General features: G+C 42.6%; 1 protein-coding gene across 1 annotated transcript in view; it reads right to left on the reverse strand.

The window, feature by feature from the left end:
- The window catches only part of SNTB1 (syntrophin beta 1), a 239,670-nt gene that overhangs the window by 107,388 nt on the left and 110,895 nt on the right, over window positions 1-21,387 (reverse strand). The window contains exon 3 of the mRNA XM_084803024.1: window positions 20,327-20,543. Within this exon, the coding sequence (XP_084659150.1) occupies window positions 20,327-20,543 (217 nt within the window). The remainder of the gene's footprint in view (window positions 1-20,326; window positions 20,544-21,387) is intronic.

The raw sequence follows: 21,387 nt of genomic DNA on the forward strand, positions 1-21,387 counted from the left end.
TGCCTTTGCAGTGGGCATTACATAAAAAATCAGAAGCTGTTCGGTGACCTTTTTTGTTTTGTTTGTTTGTTTTTGTTTTTTAAGACAGGGTTTCTCTGTGTGTAGCCTTGGCTATCCTAGAAGTCTCTTTGTAGACCAGGCTGACCATGCACTCACAGAAATATACCTGCCTATGCCTCCTGAGTGCTGAGAATAAAGGTGTGCACCACCATGCCCAGCCTGTTTGTTGACTTACCATGAAGCCTCGCATTTTTGCCTGGTCCTGAGCAAGGTGCCTGCTTTCTAGGGAAGACATCAGTTTCCCCATATGCCCCAAAGGAAAGTTTTCTGATCATTTGTTAAAGTGTTATTTCCAAGGCATTGAGTGAATTTAATTAATTCCCCCTCATCCCCTTCGAAGTAAATTTCTCACACACGTGAGTTCACTGGGAAATTGGATTTCATCTCCACAAAATGGAAAAGGACATCCAACGAGAGGATGAGAGATATTGTGGTGAAAGCCCCATGACCTAGTCAAAATGAAAATGCCTGTCAAACTGCAATGGGATGAATCATATTAAAATCTGATTCCACAGGCCAGGAGACTCAGCATTTCCTACAAACCTCCAGGGGATATGGAGCTGCCGAGTTCCCCACAGCACACCTTTATGCAGCCAGGAGCTATAAAAGGCAAGATGCCCTTCACTGTCTTATTTTGTCCTGAGTCATTGTTGGACTCAGGGAATCCTTCTCAACTGCACCTCGATTTAACCTATTATACAATGTTCTCTGGCTAGCTCCTGAAGCCACAGCATGTTCTGAAAGTATGGGTGTACTTGTTGCTGCTCATCAATTCACTCATCCTATTGGCAGACATTTATGGAAGAGGTATTAAAGTACTGGGTAATTAAATGTGCACGCTCTCAAACCCCAGCACGAAGAAATCAATTCAGAGAGAATCAGACATTAATAATGTGATGTCATGCATACTATTAGAGTTGTTAAAGCAATAATTAAGGGAACACGGAGTCCTGAAGGTAGAGTTGGTTTTGTTTTTTGGTTTTTGTTTTTTGTTTTTTCTTTTAAGGGGTTTGATTGACTTTATTTTTTCTCTTATGAAACCATGATGTGGTAGCCATAGCTGAAGACAGATGCCTGTGCACGAAGACTCTGGTGTGAGTTTTCACAAGTTGGTTTTTGAATTGCTGTAGGAAAAATTGGTGAGCCTGGTCTCTTTCTAGAGCTCAGTTTCTGAACAGCAAAGAGGCTGGGCAAGGGACAGTATCATCATTCTGAATCTTTGCCTGAAGTTCGCAACCAAATCAATAGAGAGCTTATTAGATACAGGCTACTAGGTCCCACTCCCAGACCTCCTGATACGAATTTTCATTCTTTAAACAAATTTCCACCATTGCTAGCATTGCTGGCTGCTGGCCTGCATGCACCAATTCAGAATCCCTTTAATCCATTGTGCTTTGCGTCCAGGCACAACAATGGAAAAACATCTGGTGTTGCACTCTGCGATGCATGATTAGGGGCCCATTCATAATTTGGAAGAGGAAATTGTCTTTCCTTCCTTTACCTGTACAGTGAAGTTAGCGGAACTTTGGGAAAGATTTGAAAATAAGGCATAGTGGCATGATTCTGGGCTCTGTGAGTGAGTTACACAGGGTTGGACTTAAACCCTGTTCTGTCACTGACTGTTTTGGTCTTAGTATAGCAAGCGATGGAAACATGATACAAGTTCTGGACATAGTAACAGGAAGTATTCCATTTGACCTAGGGAAGCAGAAACACTGTGCAACATTGGGGCTGTCTGCATGGGGGCTGCTGGGTGTCTGGGGTTTGGGAAGCATAACTGTTAGGAGTTTGTGGGCAAGGAGGGTGAGTAGGTGGCTCCAAGCAGAAGTCAGCAGAGTGTCAAATCACACACTGCTGTATTTAGTAAGTGTGCATTTTATAATAGATTTGAGATGTAACAAAACCTTAAAAAAAAATCCCTGGAATCCTATAGCTATTTCCTCTCTGAAGTCAGAGGATGTCAGGATCCATTGGAAAGTAGACGGCAGACATGGACTCTAGAGCTACCTCCTATAGCTTTGCAGAGATTACACACAGTGGTCTTGTCTTCAAATCCAAGTATATAGTTTAGGAAGGCTGAAGAGATGCTGCAAATACACAGGCACATTTCAGTGTTTCAGCTGTGGCAGAATGCAGGTACGCTATTGTGACTCCCGTATTTGCTATGACAGATAGAGGCAGGGGTACATTTTAAACAAAGATGTTCTCTCTAAACCCAGAGGGAAAGACTCTCAGCTATAAGCAGCCACAGCCTCCAAAAGCAACCGCTATAGATGCCATAGCAAAATATACCTTTCACAAATTCTAAGTGTGAAAGGCCCAGTGTTCTGTCCTCTGGTGCCTTTGGGCCACACTCATTCATTTGAATGACTCTAGAAGTTTAAGTTTTAAATTTCAAGCCTTACAAAGTGAGGAAAAGAGAGGGAAAAAGCTGCCATCTGCCACACTGTTAGTGTTATGGTGTTTCTTAGTAAATACTAAGTAAGTTGACAGAACTCATAGCACGTATATAAGATGACAGTGCTGATGGCTTAATCATGACAGGATATGCTTATTCTGTGCTGTTGGATGATCATGAAATCTCCATCAGTCAGCATAACCAATGTCTATGAAATAGCAAGTGATGGGTTCAAAGCATGCTCCAAGATGGCCGAGTCAGGGATTTGCTTTATTAGATTAGTTGAAAATCCAGGCTGAGGGAAGATAGGGTTACCTTGACACTAGAGTCTCATGAACATATTCTCATCATTCTGTCAGCCCAGAAGGGAGAAACCCACTTCTGTTCATATTTTATCAGCGCCAGTCAGTGAAAGATCTGGTGGAATGGATTGAGTAGTTTTACTAGCGAGCTCTGGTTGGTCTGATGGGTGTTCACAGAAGCCTAGTTATTGTGGTTTGAGTGAGAGTGGCCTCGTGGCCTCATATGCTTGAATAGTTGGTCCTTTGTCAGAGGAACGGTTGGTGAAACATTAGGAAATGTGGCCTTGTTGGAGGGGTGTCACTGGGAGTGGATGTTGACGTTTAAAAAGCACACACCATTCCCAGTCAGCCTCTTTCTGTCCTGTTAACAAAGACACTAAAGTCTTCTCCATTCCTTTTGAGGTTTTGAAGGTAACCGATTCCTTGCATGACATCCCTTATTAGTTAGGTCACATGACTGGTTTCATGTCCCTCATTCTGTCCTGACTGAATCGAATCACATAACTCCATTCCATACATAAGTTCTAACAAATTTCTATCCAGAACTCTCAGCTGTTGAAAAGAGTAAACTTGGATCTCTGGGACCCTAAGTCTAATCTGAAATAGTTGCACGCATTAGTTTTCTTGAAGTCTCATGTTTCAGGTTTAAAATTCACGTCAAACGCACTCTGAAAGGCTCTCTGCTCTCCCATCACTTGGAGTGAAGTGTACACTCCTGGAAGTCATCCCTTTTCATTTCACTCATCTGTTTCTGCATTTCCTGGCAGAAGCCATATCATTCACTCATAGACTTTGAGAGGCACTTACGGTGACAAAGAACCCTGGAAAGCAGACTTCATAGTGCCCATCTTAGCAGCGGGAAAATTTGGGCCTAGGGATGTAAAATATAAAGTCTTAATAATCACAAAGTCCTGCAACCTAAACCTGTGTCCTTCTGTTTTCGAAACCACACCTGCTTTCTTTACAACACAGACGTTGCAGGCAGCTAAGTAAGCGGTGACTTTCAGCTGTTATGAACACAGGTTTTAATGGCATTTCGTGACGTCATGTAGTTCAATGCTGGTTGTTTCCATTTAGTTCTTTCCTCTTCCATGGATTCAAACACTATAAGCTGGGGTGGTGGTGGCGCATACCTTTAATCCCAGCACTCGGGAGGCAGAGGCAGGCGGATCACTGTGAGTTCGAGGCCAGCCTGGTCTACAAAGTGAGTCCGGGGCAGCCAAGGCTACACAGAGAAACCCTGTCTCAAAAAACAAAACAAAAAACAAAAAACACTATAAGCACCTGTCTCAAAATAGCACAGCTGACCACTCATAAGGATATGGAAGGAAAAGGTAGACAGAATAGTAACATCTGAAGGACAAGACAGAAATGGTCAAAGTACATGCTCTGTGTTGCTGGTTGCAGACGCACATCACTCTGACAACCGTGCAGCCAGGCACAGGCACAGCAGGTCTGAAAAACCTAGAAGCCAGCAGGACCATAGAACTCCTCTGATGTCAGTGGGAATATCTGGGTTCAGATTTCCACACTCCACACTGGCTCAGGCCCCCTGCTTGCTATAACCACCTTGTTTCCCTCATGTCTGACAACAGCTCAGAAAAACTGGGCCCTCAGAACTTACCAGGGGTAGTTCTGTGAGGCTGTGTGTGGCCTTGGTAGGACCGTACATCTCTGTAGTGATCAAAGCCTGCATCTGTGCTTCCTGGAGAAATTAAAGATGCTATTTGCAAACTGACCCCATTCTTCAGAGTGTCAGCTTCATAGATATAAGATCAGACAGAACTTTATAAAATCACGGTGTGGTTTGCATCAACTGAAACAGGGTCTTATAATTGTCAATTCATTAAAAACAAAAAAGAAACATACAAACAAAAAACAAAACAATACAAAACAACCCCCCCCCCCAAAAAAACCAGGTTATCCAACACTCAGCCAAACCTAAAAAATTCTTAACATTTCTTCACAACACTAGGAGGATCTTCTGATATTCTGAGCAGTGCAAGACAGTTTTTCTTCTAAGAAAAGGGAAATAAGACAGGTTGACACTTGCTAAGTGTTTACTGTATGCCACCTGATAGGCAAATGTCAGCTAATTTAGTTTAACTATTGTAGATCTATAGGAGCACTATTAGCCCTCATTTCACATGTTTTCAAAAAATTACAAGAAATGAATTGCTAAAATTCACTCTGTTAATAAATGGAAACGCAAGTGCTCAAACTTGATTTGGCCTGGCCTGAAAGCTAAAAATCTTTTCATGACTGTACAATTACACACACACACACACACACACACACACACACACACACACACACTACTTTGTACTTGAGAAAAAGAGAAAAGAGTACTTGAGAAAATAGCTCCATGAGTTTCAACTTCCGGGATCCAGTATTTGGTTTCCAGGTACCATGAGAAAACGTTTTCCAGTGGTACAAATGTTTAATAATACAGTGATGAAAACAAATTGCAGTACTTGGCATTTACTCTGTGTTTCATAACGGAGACAGGGAGAGTGTTTTGTTCCAGATGGAAATAAGAGGCACACCACCCTGGGAGTGAAAGTGCGAGCAAGGGGTGAATAATTTGGCACCTTGGAGGAACGTGAATTAGAATTAAGGTTTTGTGGCACAGAGCTTTGGTTCCCACCAGTGCATCGACCCTGTTCATATATTCGTAACTTCTTCCACTTCTCCCTGTCCACGGGGCACCTTTTTGTAGTAGATATTTTACTATCAAAGCCAGCTTGGTGTGGTGACAGCAGCCTTTTTAGCTGTGTCTCCCATGGGAGCTTATGACTTTGCCATACTGGAAGAAATTCTTCTGGAGCTCTTCTACTTTCCCTGCAGAGTACGAAAGTCCACTCAAGCTGATTAAAACTTTGTGACCCTGGCCACTCCCCGCCGTGTTATATTCCTATAGCTGCCAGTTTTCCCCCAAAATCAACCTTAGCTTCCGTGCATCATAGTGGTTAAAATAAACCTTTTTCTTGTGAAGGAGAGTTCTAGCTGGGCGTTGTGGTGCACACCTTTAATCCCAATACTCAGGAGGCAGAGGCAGGCAGATCTCTGTGAGTTTGAAGCCAGGTTGGTCGACAAAGCAAGTTTCAGGATAGCCAGGGCTACACAGAGAAAGCCTGTCTCAAAAAAAAAAAAAAAAAAAAAAAAAAAAAAAAAACCAAAAAACCAAACCAAAACAAAACAAAACCCCAAAACCAAACCAAACCAAACAAAAAAACAAAACAAAACAAAACAAAAAACCACCAAAACAAGCCCAGATCAGCCTGGACTTCACTATGTAGACTGAGGCTGGAATTGAACTTTTGATCTTTCTGTCACCATCTCCCGTGTACTGAGATCGCAGACATGCTCCACCACACCCTGCTTTAAAAGAAATCTTTACTGAAACTCTACAATGGCTTGGGTGGTGGTGGCACATGCCTTTAATCCCTGCACTTGAGAGGCAGAGGCAGGCAGATCTCAAGGCCAGCTTCGGCTACAGAGTGAATTCCAAGAAGGAGGGGGAGGGGAGATAAAAGAAAGAAAGAAAAAGAAAAAAAAACTACAATGGGGTGCAAGTTCTTATTATTAAACAGGAATTTACCCATATAAATTGGAGCTGTCCAAGGTGACTTCCAATTAAGTCAGTGCTTCGGTTGACCACATGTTCTCATAAATAAATAGATATAAATATAAATATATATATATAAACACTTGTATTGCATATATCAGACCTGTCACCAAAAAAGAGGAGATTGTCTTTGATGTATATGCAAACGCACACCTTTCTTCAATTTTTGAGACATGGCCTCACTCTAAATACACTATTTTCATATCTTTTTAATTGTTTTTGCCTCCACATTGTTTCTTTGCTCCTCTTTGCCTTGCTCTGTGTTCTAAGGTCCCATGATCCTACAGGCTAAATGATGCTTTGCGGGCTCCCTGGGCTCTCACTTCCATTTGCGAGTAGCTTCTTCGAAGCATTAACAGGGGCGTGAAAACATAAGAAGGCAAATGCTGGCCCAGTGGCCCTGTCCCTAGTCCCAGCTGGGACTCTCCCAGTTCCAGAGCCACTTGCTGCTGCTCCTGAGCCTGGGCTGATAACAGCTTCCTGCTGCTGAAAAGACCTGGATATGTGTTGGCTCTTTCAGTTCAGCTCCCTCCCCCCTTACTCCGTTCAAGTAGCTAACACCTATGCTGCTGAGTCCACAGTGGGATGGGTTCACACCCCTTTCTGGTGACAAGAAGATGCCCACATTAAGTGCTGTCTAGTGAACCCTTCAAGGATGACACCTGCATCCTAGAATTGGGGCTGCTATTCTCTCCCCGTTGCCCTTCTGTGTTTAATGAGTGGTGTCTTGTGCTACTGTTAGGGGAGGGAACAAATGCAAAACCAAAACATGACACATAACCTAAAACTTAAGTAAACAAAGCTATCTAGGGGTCGAACCTTAAGAGGCAGAGAAAGCTGGGCATGTTGGCACACGCATGTCTTCTCTGCACGCAGGAGGCTAGGACAAGAATGTTACAAATTCCAGGCCAGCCAAGCAACATAGTGCAATACTACCACCAAATCAAAACAACGACCAAACTCAGATTCAATGAGCCGGCAGTGTCAACATTCCTATTCTAGCATTATTTAGGAGCAAAGGGGGCACCGGTCTTACATGGTCAAGCTGGAGTCGCTGCAAATGTTTCCACAGTGATCTGTGCCCCCCCAGCTACTTTCCCCACTAAGGAAAACAAATTCCCACACATACGGAAGGAGAAAAAAAACCGAGGTGACCGTATGTGATTCCCCACCACACTGTTGACTCCCCAGCACAGGTGATACCTACTTGAATAGAGGATGTCTGCCTGATAAGTCTGGGGTTATTTCCAGAGCCATCATTATCTCAGCTGGAGAATCCCAGGGCAGTTATTTGCAAACCAAATGGAGTTCAATTAATGGATCCAGGAGCAAAAGAACAAGACCTGTGTTTTGAGAGTCAACATTAGCAGAGCTCCTCTACACCCAGATGGCCAAGTTCAACCTCTCCAAAGAGCTCTTACAGGAGGGGAAACTTAAAACTTCCTGAAATGGTACTCACTGTGCAGAAATGAGCTAAAATGAATTCATGTGGACCTGTGGACCCGTATTCCGATGAATCACGGAACTGTGCTTGGTGAGGCCTGAACTCTTTCTCGAGGCAAACCAGGGATCATTTTTTTTTTTTTTTTTTTTAGCTAGTACTCTGTTGTTACAGAACCTTTCTAATTCATACCTCACTGATTAAAAATGTATGATAATTAGCGTGACTGCTAAAGTTTATTTACAAAGGAAATAGATTTTCTTAAAAATAACAGGGCTATGAAAAAATTTTTGGAGCTCATTAAAACGAACCTTTTGTGCACTCGCTGTGCACAAAGATGTAAATTATGCAAAGATTCCTGTTGAAGAAGGCACAGTGTGGCTTGGTCGTTCATGTTAACCTCTCCTTCCTAAGGGCCCAGATAAATAAGCAGGTCCAGACTCACAGGAGAAAGAGAGACAATATTTCATTGTGAATTGGGAAGACGGGCAGCAATGAAGGTGCTAACAGGCTCTTCAGAGTGAAGGGAGAATAGAGGGAGCTATAGCATGAAGGAAAACAGGGAGGACGCCAGTTAGGAGGGAGCTGTTGGAGCTGACACAGACCCCCTCCCCCACCCCCCCCAAGGAGGATTAAGGATGAAAGCAAGAGTCCTCAACACACTCTGTGTGCCAGATGTTGGGACTCTGAGCACAGTGACAGCCAGGCATTTTCTCACTGTTCAATGCTCTTCCATATCTAAAGACAGAGTAGGCGACTCATTTCAGTGTAAGTGAATAGACGCAGTAAAGGCTTCTAACCACACACTGTAGAGTCAGAGGCAACCTCTTCATATGGGAAAGCTGTCCAGCACTAACTCTACAAGTCTGCCTACTGACACGGGCTTTACTAGGCTTCTTAATGTCCATCTAAATAAAGAAAAGATAACAAGAGATCAACAGGCGTTTGAGGAAAGCCTCCAACAGGGAAGCTGAAAATGCTTCCAAAGCAAGCAAGCAATCAACCAGCAGAAAAAAGAGCAAAGAGCACAGGAAAAATCAGCTAAGTAACCATCTCTCAGAGCTAACTGAAAATGCATCGTCCACAAAACAAGCAGAAAATCCTATGAAAAGGGAGCATCAGATAACTGAAAGAGCTACACACTAATAGCTGAAATGTAAACAAAGTGTACTTAAAAGAAATGTAAAAAACCAAGTGTGAGCAAGTGTGACAGAGCCATAGAGAGTCACCCAGAAAACTAGGAGTTTCAATATCCTTCCAGCAGATGATGTAGAGAGAGGTGACTGACAGAACAGAGAGGCAGGCGTTACCAACTTAGTAATGTGGGATTACTAAGGATTTCAGTTGTGGATTGCTGCCTGCAGATAGGCTGTGAAATAAATAATGAAAAACCACTACTTAGTAAAAAATCTTTTAATTCTAATTTATTTTCAATTACCTGCCTTTGATATAATAATCATTTTTGTATATATGTAGTATTTGTGAGTATGCACCTGTATATACATATATATATTTCTATGTGTAGAGATCAGAGGTCATTGTCAGATGTCCTTATCTATTACTCTCTGTTTTTTGTTATCATTTTATTTTTATATAAATACAGCCACACTTACATTTGATGCATACCATTTTCTTCTCTCCAGCAACAAAAATTTTCCCTTGGCTTTGTCTAAGTGATAAACAATTTGGTAGACAGGCATATGACAGATGGACAATAAGCAGTTACATAGATACATGACTATGTATTACCAAAATGGTAGTTTTTGCTGGTAGAGAACAGTGTAAACTTTAAGATCAAATGTATTACTTTTCAAAAAAAAAATACTGATGATTTTAAAATAAGGATCTTGCTATTTCTCTCAGACTGGTCTTCAATTCCTTCAAATAATCCCCCTGCTTCAGCTTCTTTTATAGCTGGAAATGTTAAATACTCAACTTATTTTTACAGCTGCAATTGAGAAATTAGAATATTGCCCTTTATCTTTGATTAAAAATAGATTTTTTTAATACAGTATATTCTGATTATGGTTTTCTCTTCCCCAACTCTTCCCAGTACCTCTCCACTTCCCCTCCCACCTGACTCCACACATTTTCTGTCTTTGGTTAGAAAACAAACAGGCATTTAAGGAATAGTAATAAAAAGTACAGTAAGATAAAACAAAAACAACAAATTGGAATAGGTCAAACCAGCTAATCAAGTAAAAGAGTCATAGAAAAAGACCCTTGACTCTTACTCATGATGAACGAGCAAAGCACAAGCGATGTCACTAGCAAGCTTCGGGGAAATTGTAGCTCTAGAGCCTGAAAAACCATCTTCTACACAGACACAGAAACCCCTTTGCTATGAATACTTGGACCTGTAATTGAAGTATATTAAGACTTATTTATTTGTGTGGGTTTAAAACCAATTCTAATCTTGCAGAAAGAGAAGAACTGACAGGTGTCATACGAGGGTCAGGGGACTGCAAACAAAGCTACTGAGTATTTAAGGCATCTCTTAAGAAGCGAGGCAGGTGTGTGAGTGAGTGTGTGAGTGTGTGTGTGTGTGTGTGTGTGTGTGTGTGTGTATGACAGTGGATAGCAGAGGGTGGGAGGAACTAGTAGGTTGGGGACTTGGGATTTAATTTTATTCTTTGTACTGGGGATCACACTGAGGACCTCGAAGATACGAGGGCAAGCAATTTACTACTGAGCCACATCCCTAGGTCTTTTTTAAGCTTTCTATTTTGAGACAGGGTCTCATTTAAGCTGCTAAGGTTAGCCTCGAACTCATTTTGTAGCTCAGGCAGGCCTTGAAATTATGATCCTCTTCCTTCAGCTGAGATTACAGGCCTGTGCTACTGAACCTGGCTGAGGGCTGGAATTGACACATAGATAATACTTAAGTTCTTGGGAGAGTATGAGTTGAGAAATTAGAACATAAGTCCTTGAAAAAAAAAAAAAAAAAGAAGCCAGCAATTCCAGAAGTCTTAAAAAACCCCTGTTAAAGAATGTTTTCTTATGAAATAAATCTCTGCTCAACAGCTTGGGGACATGACCTGGAAAGTTCTCTGATCTCCGAGTAATGATGGAGAAATAAAATCAAAACAGGGGAAACAACATAACAGAATTTCTCTGCTTTTCTTGCACCTAGTGACAGAGACATTTTGACTAAAAATTTACATTGTGACTTCATTACTCTAATAGGAATTAGAGGTTGTCACCATTAAGCCACTGAGTCATTACAAGACCAGGACACGTGGCTAGACTGTTGAGCATGTTTTGCAGAAAGCATCTCTGTTTGCATGGACAGATAAAGGAGAATATCGTAGGCTGGGAAGTTAAAAGCAGCAGAACTTTAATACCGTCAGTTCTGGATTCTGGGGAGTCTAAGATCAAGGCTCTTGCTGATTTGATGCATGGTGTGTATCCACTCTTCATAGATAATGGCTGCTATGTGCTGTGCTGTGGCAGCAGGAGTGAGTAGGCTTCTAGAAAAGTCTTTCATATGGGCATCAATCTCAAGCATTAGTCATCTATTCACCTCACGGAAGCTCCCGTATCCTCGGAATATTACAGAGAAGCTTGGGCTTCATCATGTACATTATGGGGGAGACAAGCATTTAGGAACTATGTCCCCTATCCCTTAAAATCCATGTCCTCTCAGGTGCAAACTATATACTCACCCCTATCTCAGTCGTCTCCCAGATCGTAACCTGTTCTAGCACCAACTCAAGAATCTAAAGTCAAAAGTCTCATCTAGATATCTGACTCAGACACGAGGGAGACAAAGATTTGTTCTGCCCCAACACGAGTTCCCCTTCAACCGGAAGTTGGCTAAACCAAGCAAGATGCATGACTGCAAAACCCAGTGGCAAAGCAAGCTTAGGTTAAACACCCTTGCTCCAGAGGAGAGAACTGGGAAGGAAAACAGCAGGAACAGGTCCTACTCACATCCAAACCCAGCAAGATAATGTTATATCGTATGCCTTCAGCATCATCTTTGACTCATATTTCTCCTCTCTTCAAATATTCAGTTGGAGTTTGGGTCCCCAGTCTCTAGGTGACTCTCTCTCTCCCATGGCTTTCCTCAAACAGAGCAGATGTAAAGTCTTCTGGGTTACAGTCACTTTTCTGTAGCTCTCCAAGGTTGGAGTTGCACGCTGGCAGGTGGACTGTTCTGTAGTCTCCAGGATCTCATCGAGAATTGTCTTAGTAGGAGTTCTCCGCAGTGGTCTTATCCTGTGGCTTGGGTCCTAGATGTTTGCAATGAATCCTTTGAAATGTAGGGAGCAGTAGCCATGGATTCCAAGTTTATGCACCAGTGGAGATGCAGTACCATAGGGGCATGAACATCATCTGTGGCAAGCAGAGACACTGGTCCATACCTCATGCAAGGAACAGAGCTTTGTAATTGTTCCGTTCCCAATGCCTGGACATTCTGAGCCAACCAAGAGGAAGACAGGTCCAAGGAGCTCTTAAATGTGTTTGAGGTCATTCTTTAACTGTCTAATTGAGAGCATCTGGCTTTTATCTCTGCCAACCTTCTTGCCAAAGGTTCACTTGGCCATGCCCTTTGTACTATTTTTCAAAATATTTAAATTATGCTATCCTTCTGGTTATAAATGCCATCCTTAATTTCTTTTTCCTTGTGTTTTATTGTAAGCTGCCAAGAGAGGAGGCCATGGCACAACTTTAGCACTTTGTGTAGGTATTTGTCCTATCAAATATTCTAGTCACTATTCTAAACACTTCTACAAAACTATAGAACCTAAATTCAACCAAGCCAGTTTTCTTGATGCTTAGCAACAATGATGGTTCCTGTATGATGTGACACCACATTCTTCACCTTGTCTGATGCCTTTACTGTCTATATCACCACCAATACTCTGATCATGTTATTTCTAAGACTAAGGATTTCTCTTCAGTTTTCTCTTCTTCTGAGTCCTTACCACAACCAGCCTTTCAGATCAACGTACCAGGAAATCCTTTTTAACGTCTACCTATTATCTGATTTCTACACTGTGAAGTATTTGCTATAGAACTACGCCACTTCTCAGCGCCAGTTTTTGTCTTATTCAGTTCAGATTGTTCTAATGAAGTATCCCAGAGTAATTTATAAAGAAGTGAAGTTTATCACCCATAATTCTAGACCCTAAAAGTCCAGAATCAAGACACCAGTAACTGTAGTATGTGGTGAAAGGTCTGCTCATCATAGATGACAACTATTGTCTGTCTCTACATGCCAGAAGGGGCAAACAGGCTCTCTAAGTCCCTTTTTTGGAGGACACTATTCTTATGTATGAGGGGCTGACCTTAAACCTAATTGTTCTCTAAAGCCCCAAGCTCTCTTTTTAAAATAATATTTTATTAATTCTTTGAGATACAAAACACATAAACCGTGTTTTGATTATATTTACTCCCGAGTCTTTTCCATTTGTCCTCTCAAATCCATCCTGTCCCTCCCCACTCATTCCCAACTTTGTCCTTTTAGTTTTGCTGCTGGTGGGTTTTAGAACCCACTGAATCCCAACTGTGCTGCTCATATACTCATGGGTTTGAGCTTAGCTACTGGAGCAAGGTCAGCTACACCTTTAAAGAAAACCAACTATCCCACTCTCCAATCTGCCAACTGTCTACAATAATTCTTTGAGGTTTGGGGGGGGGTCATGATTTCCCTCCTCTTCAGAATGTTGAGTGGCCTGACCTTGTACAGGCTTATGCAGGAAACCATAGTTGCTGCGAGCTCATGATTACAGTAGTCCTGTCATGTCCAGGAGACACCATTTCACTCTGCATTTCCCTTCTTCTCAACAGTCTATCTTCCTCCTTTTTGTCATGGTCCCTGAACCTCAGCAAGTGGTAAGGATAGATCTGTACCATTTGTAGTTGAGCATTGTAAATCCCCACCTCTTAATACCACTGAATGGAAGATTAGGTTTCAGCACAGGACTTTGGAAGGCATCCAACTCTTCGCTTAAGGCAGATAAGGAGCCTGAGAACAGGAGAGGATCACAATAGAAAATAAGTTACAGAGAGAATCCTAGCAGAGAACAGGGGACAGCATTGGGTTTTAAACCTACAATTTCTAATTTCAATTTTTTTTTTTTTTTAGTGATGTAGCATTTATTTCATTTGGTCTTCCATCTTAGATATTTGAAATGTATCCATTTCACATAGCACAGTGATACGTTATTTACATTTTCCTTCTGTTTTTAAATGTGATGTAAATCCAGATCTCTGAGCAACAGATTCCATTATGAAGCAACCATTAAGCGTCCAGTCGGGGTGTGGGGGGTAGGGAACAGAAGAAAATATACATTTGGTGAGGCTCTTAGTAGGGAAGTCATCTTGAAGAGAAAAGGCAGATGTAAGTACCTCATGAATCTTCATTCTGAATACAATTAAGGAGGGAAATTGTCAACAGTACTCAAAGTTTAATGAGATCTACATAAGGTATGGGGTAAGGAGGAAATAAATTTAAGCTAATAAAATGTTTATTCTTCTGTTGGTAGTCAATAAAACCTTATTTGCCTATAAATATGCAATTAAAGTATTTGGAATCGTCTAAACTTCAACTGAACAAACTGATATGAAAGCAATCTCAGAGAGCCTGGACTAGAAAGTGATTAGATTTGATAGACAAAGTCCTGTTTTAACTCTCACCAGAAAAGAAAAGAACCATGTGAAATAATGAAGTCTAATTGGTCACGAAAGGATAGAGGAACCACATGGGGAAGATGCAGGTTATTTATATACAGCCCGTAGGTGAGGGAGTTGGCAAGGCATAGCGCTACATAACGGCCCCCTTGGAAAGGCTCTGCCTGTGCTGGAGAGGCCGGCTCCATCTTTCTTATTTGAAGCACTTCAGATATATTAGCCCAGCTTATGTTGGTTCCACACACCAAATTATTATTGTGGTGCTAAAATTTCTCATGTAGCTTGTAAACATAGAGGAAATGCATGGTTAGGTTAGGTTGCCTTGGAAGTCAGCAGTGTCATGGTAACTTGGTGCTCTGGCATTCTGCTTGTGTTTGCGTTCGTCTTCCAGTGCAGTCTGTCCACAATATGAGTACATCAAGATCCTCCCTTGCAAGCAAGCCTGTTTGCTTGACAACTGCATTATCACTTAAGTAGACCCTGGCTACTAGGTTAATGTGGGTCAACCTTTTAGAGATGGATCCATTCCTGTCGGCCTTTAAATTAAGTTTCTGACTTTCTGTGGCTGCAGTTTAGCTTCTGACTTAAGGTGACATCACTGGCAGTATTTATGGAAGTAAATCCAAGCGTGCCACAGGACATATCATATCCTGCCTCTAGGAGTCACTCACTCTGCCAAGTACAGCTCTCCATTTGAAACCTGTGCAGCACTTTGGTGAGCTTCTCACTTGTGCACTGTGCATAGGAACACATACTGGTTTTCAATACAGGCTGTGTGCAACTCTTCGTACTTTATCTGTAAAATATAGCAGACTCTGCTGTGTAGTTCACAAGGTACCAACTGATGTCTCAGAACACCTCCTGTGCTGGCACAGCTGCTCACCCCCACTACCGGGTTGGCTAATGCACTGTTCCTCATTTCACCGAATTTTCTAGGTATGGGGACAGAACACTGCTTTAATCTATTCTCTCATCGTCAAAGCTATCTGTGAGAAGATCTCTTCAAAAGAAAGATTTGAAGAAGTAAGAATGTCCCAAATGGACAGATAAGTACGCTGTTTATCATATATTAGTGAAAACAGTCTTGGATGGCTATTTTGCACCAAACAATACTCCTGGAAGCTGGGGTAATGGCTAAAACCATGGAACGTCTCAGATTTCAAGACGCATAGAGCTTAGGGACTAGGTAGGCACACAGAAGAAGTTGCCAGTCTCTGAGAAGGATGAAATAATGGGGAGAACTGCATTGGAGGTGTGGCAAGAGAGTGAGGTGCTGGGGGGTTGGTGTTGATTCTGCTGGGCTTGAAGATGGCAAGAAGGAGAAGGATTGATGGAGCATAAGGGCTGGAAATCTAGAGGCCTGTGCTGGGTAATCAGGGAAGATACAAAGCCTAATGGGGGCTTTTTTCAATACCAAAGAATATAGATATTATTATGTGCTGTGTGTGTGTGTGTGTGTGTACGTGCATGTGTGTGTGTGCGTGCACCACACTTATTCAAACAAATGAAAGGTTTCTTATTCCATTGACTGCAGGATGGGAGACTGAAAACTGAAATCAAAGGAGCAGAAAAGATATAGCTCCAAACATTCTGGTGGATTGAAGATGTGGCCCAGATGAGGAAAATGGATGTGAAGACCAAGAATTAAATATGAAAAGTAGGGGATATGTAAGGAGTTAACGTTTGAAAAAAGTATGTTGTCCTCACTGATAGCCACCGGCAGTGAAATTCTTGTCGATTTGGTGCCTGCTGAGTGACCTTTTTCATAGAAAGAGCAGCAACAATGTTGCCTGCTGTTCTATGGCTGTTTTCTTTTTGAGAAATTGAGCATTAAAGGTTTTAATGTAACCCGTGAGCAACTGTGTGTCACCCACTGAGGACATCAGCCCCTGAGATGCTGTGGCATTTGCCAATCTGTCCTCACGTTCTGGGACGCAGGGGGCCATTAACTCCTGGCTGACAGCTCAGGTGAACTGTTCTGTCAGGTGTTCAGGCTGGAGACAATGGAGGTAATGTTTCAGATACTAGTTTGGAGTCAGCCAAGGCGGGGTGAAAATCCTTCTGTTTGTTTTAACTCCCAGTCCTCAGCAAGGCTCGTAAAGTGGCGGCGGAGTATGTAGAAGATGGTTATCACTGCATCCAATGATGAGTTTTTGCTGAAATCGATGCAGGTGTGGCAGAGCTGAGATTTCACCAGGCCTATGGCTAGATACCAGGTCCACATTCTTTGCTCCTTTTCTCTCTCTCTCTTTAAAACCTTTTTATTGATTCTTTGTGAATTTTACATCATGCACCCCAGTCCCACTCATCTGCCCTCTGCCCTTGCAACCTCCCCTCCCAAAAGAAAAAAAAAAAAACCTCAAACAAACAAAACCATCTCACCATGGAAACTGCAGTGTGTGTCATGGTGTGTCACACAGTATACCCTTTTACCCAAACACTTTTACTTGCAAAGGCTCATTGCAGTGAGGTCTGGTTTGAGGACTCTGGCTTCTGCTACACTATCAATACTGGGTCCTCACTGGGACTCCTCTTGGATATCCTGTTGTTGCCCTGTGTCTTGGAGATCCTGCAGCTTTGAATTTGTGGGAACTGCAGGACTGTCCCCTTGACATGTTTCAGCAGTTCATAGATGGGGAAGGTGTTGGGTTGGGCCAACCCAAAGTCCTTGTTCTGGGCCTGGGTGGAAGCTGACTTGGACAGCCCCCTTGCTCTCCTGCACCCACACCACCAGGGCCGGCTCTCCTGCTTTGCCCAGGCAAGGGCAGGACAGCTTGCCTGTTCACAACCGCAGGGCTGGCCACAAGGACTATCTCTATTGTGCTGTCTAGGTGAGGTGCCCCTCCCCAATCCCATGTGCTGCATCAGGTAAAGGGTGGGGCCAGCTCACCTGCAGGTGGGCTGGGAGACTTTCCTTTATTTTATATTAACCCTGTGTACTGACTTTAATTATTATTTTTTAAAGATGGACTAAAAGTTGATTGTGTATTTCTTCCTTGGTCCAAGGGTTACTTAAGGCCCTCACTTTTAATACGGCCCTGTTGTTTCTCATATTCCACCAGGACAGGCTCTGCATCTCCCATCCAGGATGCTCTGCATTTCCGAAGAATAAATATATTTTAGGTTTGATTTTATTATGAATTTTCTGATTTTAACCCGCTACTATTAGAGAACATCATTTATATTATAATATAATTATATTTTGGGACCTACTACATTCTCTTTGTGGTGTGCTCTCTGCCTAATTGTATGAATGTTCCATGTGTGTTAGAGATCAGATGAGATTGGGATGTCAAGGTGTTATGTTGTAGACTCTATGTGCTTTTAAGTAGAAAGTGCATTGTCCAATAGCAAGATGCAAAATTTAGGATACATCTAGGAACTACTTCTTATCCTATTCAAGTCTTCTAAATCCTTAATTCATCTTCTGCCTTCTATGTGACCCATCTTGGACTGAGAGTGACATATATCAAATCACCTTTTCACGCTTCTGTTTCTTAGGGAACTTTCTATAGCTGCTGCTATACAAGTTGCTTCTGGATTGTTATTTGGTTTGTGTTTAAATCTATCAAATGCTTCTTGTGAATTTTGGCCTTCAGCATAAATCAACCCTTCTTTGTCCTGTTTTATGCTCTTCGGCCTGCATTTTCCCTTGTAATATATCAAGATTGATATCAGTGCTCTTTGTTGCTGCTCCTTTGCGTCGGTTTTGTGGGCACCTGCCAGGTCCTGTATTTTTCACTTCTGAAATCACTTTGTGTTAGGAGTGTTTCTTGTACTAGGCAGAACTGTGGTTTGCCAGTATTATCTGTCTGGTGGGCAATGCTATTTTCTTCTCAGAATGTAAATATAATTCTATAAAATATTTGTTTCCACTTTTTTATTTTTTATTTTTTCGTTAGTAAGGGCAAGTATCACCCTTATCTCCTTGGTAGCAGCAGTTTGGGACCTATCTGGACCTGATGTTTCTTCCTAAATCATCTGTCTCAGCTGGACTCTCATTTTTAATTCTGCCCTGTGGTTTCTCATATCCCAGCAGGACAGGCTCTGCATTTCCCACCCAGGATGCTCTGCATCTCCCACCCAGGATGCTCTGCAAATAACTCATCAGTGGTAGAATTAAACAGCAGTGGTATTAAGCTTTAAAAATCCATTCTTTTGTCTGGATGGACACCCCATAATGGAACTCCCAGTATTGTTAAAGCCTGAGGTTTCTCAAAATAGTCTGATAATTGATTGACCTCATGTTGTTTATAGGTCATACATGGTATAGCATGTAAGTCTACTGCTAGAAAGAACAACATAAAAAAAAACCTCCATGAATTGATTAAAATGGTAGTTCAACTATTAAAAGAAACAAGTATGACCCGAGTGTACCTGTAAGCTATGACTTTGCAATCCCTGGACTAAATGTATTAACATAAAACCTACCACAGGATGAGCACACCACAGATTACCAATTCATTATATGTGAAACTTCACATTAGATTCTTGAGGGGAAGGAGTTATTTGATTAGAAAGGTAGGACCCAAGGGAGGAGGCAATTGTGAGCAACTAGGAAATCAACCACAGGGCCAGGGACTCAATGGAAATGGAGGGGAACAAAACAAGCCAGGGACCAAGACAGGGTCATTATGGAAGGGCCACCTCCCCATTCTGCCTGGTCTGACTCCTCTCTCCATGCTGCTTGCTGGCTGTCTCTTTTGAGCAGCCCATCCCTGTGCTGATATGAGGACACAAGGAAAGGTGATGGGGCAGAGGGCAGAGGGCTGTGACAGAGGCTGGAGCCAGAAAGGTCCTAGCGGCTTCCTTAGAGTGAAAGTCCTGGGAGGAAAACTAAGACCCACATGGAGTTAAGAGGCAAGAAGTCAGCCTTCTCCCTGCCCCAGCCACTTTGGCTTTTCACCACTAGCAACTGTGATCTCAGCCAAATATTTCCCATTCGTGGGGGTTGCAGCTGTCCCACACATGTTGTAAATAAGGACCAGGAGATTGGCTTCTAATTTTAGCACTTTAATGTGGATGCAAAGGTCACCAAAAGGATCCCCATTTGCTGGCTCAGTTCCTGGCTCTCTTTCTTTTTTCCCCTCTCCCTGTTCCCTCTTTTTAAAATTCTCTTCTTTGGTTCCTTTTCCTACAATCAAATCACTTTGCAGTGAAAAGAGACCATAAAGTTTTACTTCATCTTGGCTCCACTCCTGAGTGCCCTGATTTGGGTGGAATGTCTATGCTGTGGCATGGCGAGCCACGGACTTTGGAAAACTGCACAACCGTCTCAAACTGGTGTCACTTCTTATCCTCTTACGGGAGAGACGAGCTTTAAGGCTTCTGCCATCCGACCCTGAGAGGCCACTGTTGAGGGTGTTGAGGCTCAGGTGGGTGGATTTGCTTCTTAGTAACGTGGATACCATACATCATTGTACCGCACACTGGTTCCAGTGCTAAGCACTTCATAGGCTTTCCTCATTTAACCTTCACAACCTGATATCTATTTCAACTATTCCCATCCTATAGATGAAAAGAGCAAAATGTGACGGCTTGAGGAACTTACCCAACCTCTCATAGACTCACAACTACCAAACCAGGAAAGATGACAGCATCCTGATTCCAATCCTCCCACTCTATCTAGAACATGGGCCATGCGTGTTCACATCATGAGGGTAAAGAGTGGGAGAATGGGGGGGGGGAAGAACCTGGCTAGCATATAACCCCCCCTCTTTCAATATACATCTTCTCCATGATGAGAGGGTGGGAGGAGCTTTTATTCCATTCCTGAGAACCATGGGGTCTCTTCAGACATAAGCACAACCTGTCAAATTCTCTCATAACCTCAGAGGCCAGGAGAGTTTGCCCCTTACCTGTTTTCAGGGTCAGCCAAGGTCATGCTCCGGGTGACATAACACATCTTGAGGGGGATGCTTTTCCGGTCTCTATGGAAGGAGAAGGACTGAGATGACAGAGGGTCTGTAGAGCCACCCCCTAATCTAGGGGACTCAGGTGGAGGCGTTTCCCACCCAATCTCAGACACAGGGGATCCTTTCTTCACGTAAGGCGTGGCTTCTCTCATGTACTTCACTGCAAACAGAAAGACAAGAAGCACTTTTAAGGATACCAGGGTTGGTACAACACACACAAACACACACACACACACACACACACACACACACACACACACACACACACAAATTCATAAATAACACTTATATGTTGGTGATGGTCAAGAGCTGTCTGATTGGACTTATGGCTTACTCAGTAGAAGGGAACACATGCCTGGTACTCTAAACCCAGCAAAGCATCAGCAAAGCACCCATAGCATGGCGATATTCTCATTCTTTGTGAAAGGAACTTCTCTTTTAAGCAGACGGCTACTACAGAGATCTCCAGCTTGTCAAAAATACAGAGAACAAGTGACTATCCAGCCCCAAGACAACCTCTACACCTAAGGTTCACACAACAGTAAAGAATAACGGGTGGAAAGTTTGCAGGAGCCTCAGGGCCAAGACAACTTCTGCTAGCTAGTGTCTTCTATACATGGCAGAGAAACTGCATCCATGAAGTCTCAACAATATGGGTGTCTTTACAAGACCACACCAGTTAACATACCAAGGTAATGGGACTCATTGGATTTTAAGTCTTCTCTCTCTCTGTCTCTCTGTCTCTCTCTGTCTCTCTCTCTCTCTGTCTCTCTCTCTCTGTCTCTCTCTCTCTCTGTCTCTCTCTCTCTCTCTGTCTCTGTCTCTCTGTCTCTCTCTCTCTGTCTCTCTCTGTCTCTCTCTGTCTCTCTCTCTCTCTCTCTCTCTGTGTGTGTGTGTGTGTGTGTGTGTGTGTGACAATAGCAAATTTAGAAGGAGGTCATGAATTTGCGAGTAGGTAGTTAAAGGACACAGGAGAGTTAGCGAGGGGAGGGGGAGGGGAGTGG

This window comes from Acomys minous (assembly GCF_964271855.1).
Source record: "Acomys minous genome assembly, chromosome: 12".
NCBI lineage: Eukaryota > Metazoa > Chordata > Mammalia > Rodentia > Muridae > Acomys > Acomys minous.